Below are 10,410 nucleotides of genomic sequence, written 5' to 3'. Positions count from 1 at the left end.
ACAACAAAATAGTTGAACTCAGAGTTTCACAACTTTGCAAAATTCTGACAGAGTCATACTGTTGCAATACAAACTATATACATATCCAAATTTAGTCATCTTCAGCCTGCAGAGAAATTCAACAGTCTTTTTTGTAATGACTTTGTAATGATACAGTGACAACAACAGTCAGCCCCCCACCCCTTGCACAGAGTTATATTAACCTGTCAAATCTTTATTAGGTATTTTTCTACAATCAGTCCATCCAAAACCAACAAGACAACTTTACTTAAGGTACATAACCTTTGTTATTTTGCTGCAGGATCTGTTAGGCAAAAATGTTAACCACTAAACTCTGCAGATACAGATATATTTTGATTTAAATAATAAATGACGCTAATCAATTAACGTTAAGTAACTTGACTTTGTGAAACTTCTTGCTTGTAATACAGTAAAATACTGTAAAATGTTGGAATTAGGTCTTTCTTTAAAGCACTTTGGAATGGATGAAATATTTTTATTGAACAATACCAAAGAGTTGAAAACATAAAAAAAAGCATTTTACGCACATATTTATCATGGTCCAGTCAGTGCAAAGGAGCAAAATGACCAAGGTGCAAGTGTTTCATTTAAATATTAAACATCTAGTTGTAATTTATTAATATAAAAATTAAATATAAGTATAACATGTATAAAAAATTAAAAATGACTTTTAATTACATTTATGTCGTAGGTCTCAAGACAATGATGGAGTTGATCACAAACTCCCTCAATCAAATCAATTCAACTGCTGTACCTGATGGAAATGGCCATATATTTAAGTATCCCGGGTTGAAGCAACACCATGTCTATCATTGTTTATTCCCTGATCTTTCTCCTTGGTGTGGTCGGGAATGGAGTGGTTATCTGGGTCACCGGGTTCAAAATGAAGAAAACTGTTAACACAGTTTGGTACCTCCACCTTGCTGTGGCTGACTTCATCTTTGCGGCATATCTGCCTTTGAATGTGACATACAAGATTTTGGGGATGCACTGGCCGTTTGGTAAGATCATGTGCAGGCTGAACACCATGGTGCTCTTTCTGCACATGTTTGCCAGTGTCTACATTCTGGTGGTGATCAGTGTGGATAGATGTGTCTCTGTAGTGTGGCCTGTGTGGGCTCAGAATCACAGAAATATGCGTAAGGCGTCCTGTGTGAGTCTGTGTGTTTGGATACTGGCTTTCATTCTCAGCGCTCCATGCTTTTTCTTCAGGAACACTGAGAAAGTGTTTGAGAAAGGCAAAATCCTCTGCTTCAACAGCTATGCTATTTCTGATAACTATGAATTACCATCTGTTATTCAGATGCAAAAGTTTCGTCATCAGGCCATGATCATCACCCATTTCTTCCTGCTTTTTGTTGTTCCCTTCACTGTCATTGTGTCCTGTTACGCTGTCATCATCAAGCATCTCAAAAGAAACCGTGTCCTGGCCAGCAAGTCAAGTCGCCCCCTCAAGATCATTGCTGCCATTATCATCACTTTTTTTCTGTGCTGGGCTCCCTTTCACATCATGAGTCTCATTGAGCTGGTGAAATTCAGAGCTGCTGCTCCAAATGAAACTTTAGTCTATGTCATTGCTGTTGGGAATCCTCTTACTAGAAGTTTGGCATTTTTTACCAGATGCCTGAATCCACTGCTTTATGTGTTCATGGGACAAGATTTCAAGAAAGAAATCCGCAAATCCATCCTGAATTGGCTTGAGACTGCCTTCCAGGATGTGGAGGCACACTCTCACACTTACTCAAAGACAGAGGACACCAGTCAGAGCAAAGACAATCAGATTTGAATATTGACATGTGAAGCTGTCACCGACATGATACATTATTCATGTTATTTTTGGACTTAAAAAAACACATTCACACATCAAACCTTTTGCATAATCTTACAGTTTAATTTTAATATTAATATATTTAATATTGTTCTTTTCAATTAAAATAAGTTACCGTAGAATAACAACAGTGAATTTATCCAAAACCATAATGTTGAAAATTTACTGGGTAATTTGCATTATGATATGAGATTTGAAAACAAAAAAGATTGTACTTGGACTTAATATTTGATGCTAAATAATAAAGAGTGCAAAAGATACTGACAGGAGTAACATCATAAGTTTGACTTTAAAACTGTGTATTATAATGTCTCCTTCAGGTAGAGAGAAATGAGTTATTGATGACTGCAGCAGCTATTGTGACTGCCTTAGAAACAACAGCAAAACCGAAGGTTTGAATAACATAACATCTTGCACATTAACCTTACAAACTTGAGGGGTTATGTTTTTTTTGTTAGTAATAGCTAAATGTTCTGTATTCAAAAAAATGTGAAGAGAAAACTATTTAGAAGGCATAAAGAAACACACAACTCAGATATCTATTTTTTACATGCGCATGGGCGGTCACTGCTCAACAGATGGACACAGAAAAACGCCCAGGGCATTCAGAACTCTTTATTTATACTAAAAGCAAGTTCCACAGCAGTAGGAGTGCATGTATGGAACTGATAATTTTCCTTAAAAGGAGAAAACCGTTATGCTTGCCTGTAAAAAGGAGGTAACTTTGTATGTATAGAAATCAGACATTCCATAAAAGGAGAGAAGAGAGGGAGAGCGCCAGTCTGTCTGTTAAAACGGAGGTAGTCATCACACATTCCTTTACACATATGGCTTCAATCTCTCTCCCTGTGTTGGTCCAATTCACAACCTCTTCTTCCTTTAAATGAAGCTACAACTAAGCATAATCACAAAATTAAAAATCTTTCATTCCCTCCTGTTTGTAGCTGAAATCGTCATAAAATGTGTATCATTCAAACATAATCATTCATCACATTAGTTTCATACTCATCGTCTTCTCCTTCTTCCTCATCTGGCACAGTGACATATGCAACAAGAGATTGAGATATCATTCTTGATACCATTCCTCTTACACAGGGGATAATGCATGTAGTAAAGATACAAAACATGATAAGTATTAGGCCAAAAAACATCAAAACCTTAAACATCAATGTTCTCCATGAGCCGCTCATAAACCAATCCCACCAATTACTTTGTGAATTTGCCCAATCGGTTACCTGTGCCTGTTGAACATTTCTAAGTAATTGTAGAGCATTTGTCATATTATCAGAATGCACATTGTCTGGAATATATGTGCAACAAGTTGTATTGAACAAAACACACAGTCCACCCTTTTCTGCCAAGATCATGTCCAGGGCAACTCGGTGTTGCATAACAGTTATTCTTATGGCATCAATTTCCTGATTTTGCTCGTTGTTGATGGTGGTCGATGCATTTAAAAACAGCCCAAAATGATAATCTAGAGTTTCAATACGCAGGGCATGTTTTCCAACTCCAATCCATGGAAATATTGCATGGACAATCTTTTGTCCAGTAGTCCATGTTTTAAATTCTTTCGGTACGTCAGTGCCCCACACGGAATCATGTGGCTCCACTTGCTGGGCTTCTCGTTTCCTTCTTGTAGATTGGAAGCTCTTGATTGCCGTTATCTTGAATGTGTGGTCAGAGATGAATATAGGGGCGCATGTGCCTGTCCACTGCTCTGGGAGTACGAAATAGGCACGCTGTCCACATAACCATGCCATTCCCTGTACCCAATAGGTACCATTAGATGGACCGTTGTTCTTCACTGGGCCACCAAGCGCATGTGTATACGTTCCTACACAGTTCCTGGTGGTCCCTAAATCATTGGTTCCTATCGTCTGGCGATAACATCTCAGATGCTCTCATTTTATTGGATTGTCTAGGAATACCGGGAAATGCAGTGCTTCATGTCTTTGTTTAACCTTCAAGTTAACCCAAAACAATTGGTCACAGGTGCCATCTCGAAGTCCAATAGTCAGGGGGTCGCTATGGTTTAAGACAATTCCTGAATATTGGTAACCTAGACTGGCAAAGCTTGCTGCGCATGTCACTTGAGTCATGTTCATAGGTCTGCCATATAATGTAGCATGCTGTGTTGTAGCAGGCATGTGTGAGCATATATAACAATCTTTGCCTTCTGTGCGATTATATATATATCTATACCATGCGTTGTTCATCCAGGGATGGATGTGGTCCTGTGTCACTTCAGCCAGGTGTGAGTTGTCATATGTCCATGCCCTTCTATGCAAATTGGCTTCTTGATCCTTTAAGTGCATCAGGGTCCATGCTGTAAGCAGCAGGGCCAAGGTGGTAAACAGAATAATCTTCATGATGACCAGACACACCGATTCACTCTGGTGAGTAGACTACAGGCGAGAAGTAGAAGGTGGGATATACCCAATCAGCCCTCCCTTCACCAGCAGATCACCAAAGAGTCGGGGTGGTGGTGTCTTTAAGTTGCACTGTCACTCACTTCCACCTTTTTGCAATGGCTCTGAGGGCCTCTCAGCGATTTTACAAGCTGTTGGCGTCGTTAGGAGTACTTGGTATGGACCTTCCCACCAGGGTGAGTTCCAATTCTTTCTCTGGAGTACTCGTATAAGGACCTGGCTTTAATCTGCAAGAGATTGGAGAGGAATCACACGGCAGTTTACTGTTCAACACAATGTCCTTGTTTTTTAGTAGCTTTACCATCCATTCTGCTAAAGTTGTCTCTCTGACAGATTTATCTATTGGTTCACTTGTTATTGGTAGTGGAAAAGGTCTCCCATGAATTATTTCAAATGGTGTCAATTTTTGGGAGCCCTGAGTTAGTCTCATCCACATTTTTACTAGACCTATGCACTCTGGCCATGGTCTTTTTGTTTCTTCCATGCATTTCCTCAGTCTTTGTTTTATAGTGCCGTTAGTTCTTTCTACTAATCCTGCACTCTGAGGATGGTATGCACAATGATTTTTAATGTTAAAATCTAATACTTCTGAAACTCTTCTGATAACTTCGTTGACAAAATGTGTGCCATTGTCAGATCTAATCAATGAAGGAATGCCATAAGTGGGAATGAAATGATTACATAAACATTTTGCAACGGAGATTGCATCATTCCTTTTTACTGGGTATATCTCTGGCCAGTTTGAAAACACATCTATAATCACTAAAGCATATTTTGATCCTTGACATTCATTCAGTTCAATAAAATCCATGTGGATGGTGTGAAATGGATGAGGTGGTGTGGGGAACTGGCCTCTCTTAGGTCTTAAATTTCCTTGTGAGTTGTGTTTTTGACAGATTAGACATGTTCTTACAAATTCTTTCGCTGAAGTTTCAAAATTTATAGTGTAGAAATGTGTATTAATTATCTTTAACATCCCTCCTGTTGACACATGCGTTATACCATGGGTCACTAAGGCTGCTGTTTTGTGTAGAGACTTTGGTAATATTGGTTTTCCATTACAAACCATTAAATCATCTTTTAGTTGTGCTCCACATTTCAGCCACTTGTTCTGTTCAGTGGTTGTTGCAGCTTTTTGTTCGTCTCTTAGTACGTCAAGTGGTATTTGTGTACAACGTTCGGATGTTAGAAGCATTATCGTTTGTTGTGCAGCCTGCTTTGCTGTTTGGTCTGCAAAGTTATTTCCTTTTGTGACAACAGAGTTGTCTTTTTGATGTGCCGCACATTTACAAAGTGCCAATTGTTTTGGCAAGGTGATCACTTCCAGTAGAGTCTTCAGTAGGTCCCCATGTTGTACTGGGTTACCTGTGGATGTGACCATACCTCTATTTTGCCAAATTCTCGCAAAATGGTGTACTGCTGAGAAAACATACTGGCTATCAGTGTGAATATTTATAGATTGGCCTTTGTGTAGTTCACATGCTCTTATAACTGCTTTCAGTTCTGCACTCTGTGCTGAGTGTGAGGGTGTAAGAGGTTTTGCTTCAATCACACTGTCTGCTGTAGTTACTGCATAACCTACGCAGTTTTGGCCAGTGCTACTTTTAGATGCTGAACCATCTACAAAAATATTGCTGAAACCAGGTTGTGGCGTGCTGTGGATGTCAGCACGTGGTTTGGTGTCTTCATCAAGCTTTTCTATACAACAGTGTGGGTCACCCTGTCCTGGCGTAGCTAAAAGTGTGCTTGGGTTTAGCTGGCCGCATTTTTCAATCTGTATATGTGACTGTGATAACAAAATGCCAACATAGGATAGTTGTCTTGCATGAGTCAGATATGATAAGTTGGCTTGCAACAGAATAGAGGTTACTGCATGCGGTACTCTAATTATTAGAGTATGACCTAGTACAATGTCAGCTGACTTTTTTACTGCTTCTGCAGCTGCTGCACAAGCTTGTACACATGTAGGTAGTCCTGTGGCAACAGAGTCTAATTTACTGGAATAAAATGCCAATGGGCGTTGTTTTTCGCCAAAAGCTTGGGTTAACACAGCTTTCATGTACCCTGCTCCACCATCTACATGCAGGTAGAATGGTTTGTCATAGTCTGGTAGAGCGAGTACAGTGTTTGTTTGTAATGCATTTTTTAAATCTATAAATGCCCCCTCTGCCTCTGGAGTCCACTGTATTTTATCCTTTAATGCTAAGTTTTTTGGGCAGCACGGTGGCGCGGTGGTTAGCACTGTTGCCTCACAGCAAGAAGGTCCTGAGTTCAATTCCACCATCAGGCCGGGGTCTTTCTGTGTGGAGTTTGCATGTTCTCCCCGTGTTTGCGTGGGTTCTCTCCGGGTACTCCGGCTTCCTCCCACCGTCCAAAGACATGCAGCTTGTGGGGATAGGTTAATTGGATAATCCAAATTGTCACTAGGTGTGAATGTGAGAGTGAATGGTTGTCTGTCCCTGTGTGTTAGCCCTGCGACAGACTGGCGACCTGTCCAGGGTGTACCCCGCCTTTCGCCCTATGACAGCTGGGATAGGCTCCAGCGCCCCCCGTGACCCTGAAAAGGATAAGCGGAAGCGAATGGATGGATGGATGCTAAGTTTTTTCCATAAATCACGTCTTGTAACGGCTGAACTTCAGCTGCATAATTTGGAATCCAGGTCCTGCAGAAATTGCAGAGACCCAAGAAACTCATCATTTGCTGCTTTGTTAAAGGTTTTGGGGCATTTTGTACAGTCACTTTTCTACTATCTAGTAGTTTCTTTCCTTCTCCCGTGAGTGTATGCCCTAAGTATGTAACCTTTGGGCTCCACAATTGCAGTTTGTGTTGGGAAACCTTGTGCCCCTGTTCAGCCAAATGTTTTAACACAGTTAAGGTGTTCACTTTGCATTGCTCCTGTGTGTGTCCTGTTACCAGGATGTCATCTACGTAAAGCAGATATTGTCCCGGTGCAGATAATGTACACAGTGACATAGATTGTTTCAATGCTTCGGCATACAATGTTGGGCTATTTTAAAACCCTTGTGGTAGCCTTGTGTATGTGTATGTGTATTGGTCATTGTAGCAGTTTGAGAAAATATCCTATAGGATATTTTCTCAAACTGCTACAATGACCAATTTTCAAACAAAAATAAAACAACATTAAGAAGTAAAAAAATATGTTTACAGCATTTTATAGATGAGAATCTAAATTTACTTCATTACAGATTGACAAATTTGCATTTGTTAAAAGAAAACCTAATAATATTTCCATTAAAATATTAAAATGTAAAATAATCATCAATCTTGCACAAAATCCCAAAAATCTATTTATGCAATTCCAGTTGCCTTTTTCACTTCTAACACAAACTTCAGAGGGCGCTGCTGTTCACTAAGCGGAGAGAGCATCAACAAATACAGTCCTGATCAGAAGTTTCAGTTCAAGTGCTGTTTTTTGTGAGCATTGCATGCTCACAAAAATGTTTCTCTTTGGATGTTGAAGCTCTACTCAGAACCTTTTTAAGATACAATCGTGCAAAATATGATTTTTTTTGCCATTTTTCAAGTGGTCTTAACTTTTGATCTGGACTGTATCGATGGGATCTTAACAGTTGTGGATTTTGCTTAGAAAAACTACAAATGACAGTTTAAATATTGAAAATAGTTTGAGCCACTGTTTTAGACAGTTTTCTAGTCGAGGTTTGAGTTGTGACTTCTACAAAATGAACACTTTCATAGATGCTGTTATGCCAAAATCTTCATGTGTGTACATGCACAGACCACATGTGCATAATGTTGTGCACATAAACTCACCGATGTATATGACAACTTTGTGGCATTAAATTTGTATTGTAATTTTAAAAAATGTAATACATACATTTAATAAAGTTTTAATAGACACCTTTCAAAACACTCAAGTACTCCTTATAAGCAAATCAAATAATAAATTCAAAGTCTGGATATTAACAGCTGGAAGACGCAAAAACTCAGAGGACACAAAAGGCAAGAAGTAAGAAAGAGGAAAATATCCACAGGCAAATCCAGTGAACTGCACCTCAACAGTGTTTGTGGTCTTATAAGCTCTTCTGGGATTTTTAGTTTGCATACTTGGATGATTCAAATGAATGATTCATATATTATGCTAAATATATACAGATCTTTCTATTAAAGTCCCCCTCTACAGCCTGTTGTTTCTTAGATTCAGCAATGAAATTGAGGCTACGTCCACACATACGTGCGATCGTAACTCAAGAGTTGGGAGGTCGCCTTGTAATCGGAAGGTTGCCGGTTCGAGCCCCGGCTTGGACAGTCTCGGTTGTTGTGTGCTTGGGCAAGACACTTCACCCGTTGCCTACTGGTGGTGGTCAGAAGGCCCGGTGGCGCCAGTGTCCGGCAGCCTCGCCTCTGTCAGTGCGCCCCACGGTGGCTGTGGCTACAATGTAGCTTGCCATCACCAATGTGTGGGTGGATGACTGGATATGTAAAGCACTTTGGGGTCCTTAGGGACTAGTAAAGCGCTATATAAATACAGGCCATTTACGTACATGGGTATTTTTGAAAACGGAGATTTTCCATTTTCGTAACAAAAAAAAAAATCCCATCCACATGTGCAGTTTTGAAAAAATATCTCCATCCACATGTCAATGCTAAAAACGAAATGTTGGCCAATCAGAAGCAGCCTGGGAGGGAAAGGCTAAACAAGGTTTTGTACACTCACAAAACCTCAAGTACTTCCAAAAAGTTTTTGTTTTCCTGGAATGGCAGATAATTTTGCGTTACTTTTCAAGTGCCTTCAACATTTCAAAAGTTAATAACTAAAGACAGTATTTTGGGTGGTGTAGACACACAACTTGGGAATAAACTAAATGCATACAGCATACATGAATTTATTTTTTAAAGAAAAGTAAATTTATTCAAAACCGATGTCGGGATTTGAGTTGTGACAGCAGCAGTGTTGAGTGTAGAAGCCACGTTCGAAGTTCACTCTGACGCCTCTGTCTTTGTAAATGGAGGGACAGTAACTGTGTGTGTATATGCAAGTGTGTAAAAACTGCAGATAGTCAGATTAACAGCAACAGTATTTTGTCTCTATCCATCATTGTGGAAATAATCTCATGTAAACAATAACGTGGCGCACAGCGTCACGTCAAATTAGGCGCACACCTTTGATGTTGCATGACTAAATCTCAGTTTTTCTTGTCCACACTTAAATGCATAAACGAGGGAGAGCACCAAGATGGCGGCTTGAACAGTCGTGTTTTTTCAGGAGCTCCAAAAGACAGTAAAATTTGCTGTAACTTTGTTCTCCCTCCACTTGAATTACAACCATGGATGCCCAAAAGATTATTAAGCATGCAAAACTGCAATTTGTGCCGTCAAACTCCAATGCTAAGACGTTTTCTAGTGCTGGGCGATATATCGAGTTTTTAAAAAATATCGATATATTTTTATACAATACATAAGATGTGACAATATCGTTTATATCGATATAGTCTATGTTGCGTTATAATTACACTTGTGGAACCCCTATTTTGCCTCTCTCTTGTCTGGGTTTGTCTGCCCTGCCTCTCTCCCTCACTGAACACAACACCCGCCCCATCGCTACACCTCCAGTTGGTGAAACACGTTACATTTCATGGAAGACTGGGAACTGAAAACTGCCTGTCTCCAGACCAGCTACTTTCCTCAAGACCACACCGGATAGCATATAGCAGAAGCCCTGCAGGATGTCCTCAAAACCTGGAAGCTCAACCCAGTGGGACTGGTTGCTATAACAACTGACAACGGGGGTAATATTGTCAAGGCAGTTCAACTGAACAAGTGGTCGAGGATCCAGTGTTTTGGTCACAGGCTTCATCTGGCCATTGGTGAGTGCAATACTGAATTTGTTGATTTGAAAAAAAAAATGCTAATAAATGTAAAAGTTGATAGAGTCACTTGCAGAGCTAAACATGCCTATGGACCACAAGACAAATATTTTTACAAGTCATAGCCAGTAGAGGTGGGAATCACCATACATCCCTCGATACGATATTATTACAATACTTAACGCACGATACGATTTTATTGCAATTTTTTAAAATATTTTAGCTATTCTGAACTATGCAATTTGTGAAAACTATGCAGCCCTTTCAGCAACTGAAGAATTT

General features: G+C 39.7%; 1 protein-coding gene across 1 annotated transcript; it reads left to right on the top strand.

Moving 5' to 3' along the window:
- Nucleotides 1–823: 823 nt before the first annotated feature.
- On the top strand, nt 824–1,845 carry LOC102311173 (chemokine-like receptor 1). The gene has a single exon (XM_005930207.2). The coding sequence runs from the start codon at nt 824–826 to the stop codon at nt 1,805–1,807; it is 984 nt and encodes a 327-aa protein (XP_005930269.2). The 3' UTR covers nt 1,808–1,845.
- Nucleotides 1,846–10,410: the final 8,565 nt, after the last annotated feature.

The sequence above is a fragment of the Haplochromis burtoni genome, unplaced genomic scaffold (genome assembly GCF_018398535.1).
Source record: "Haplochromis burtoni strain Fernald_Lab_line unplaced genomic scaffold, NCSU_Asbu1 Contig_130, whole genome shotgun sequence".
Classification (NCBI taxonomy): Eukaryota; Metazoa; Chordata; class Actinopteri; order Cichliformes; family Cichlidae; genus Haplochromis; species Haplochromis burtoni.
Note: the sequence above shows the minus strand (reverse complement) of the source record. Positions and strands in the feature narration are given on the sequence as shown.

Coding starts and splice junctions, on each gene's coding strand:
- LOC102311173 (XM_005930207.2), top strand. CDS start 824: ATGTCTATCATTGTTTATTCCCTGATCTTTCTCCTTGGTGTGGTCGGG.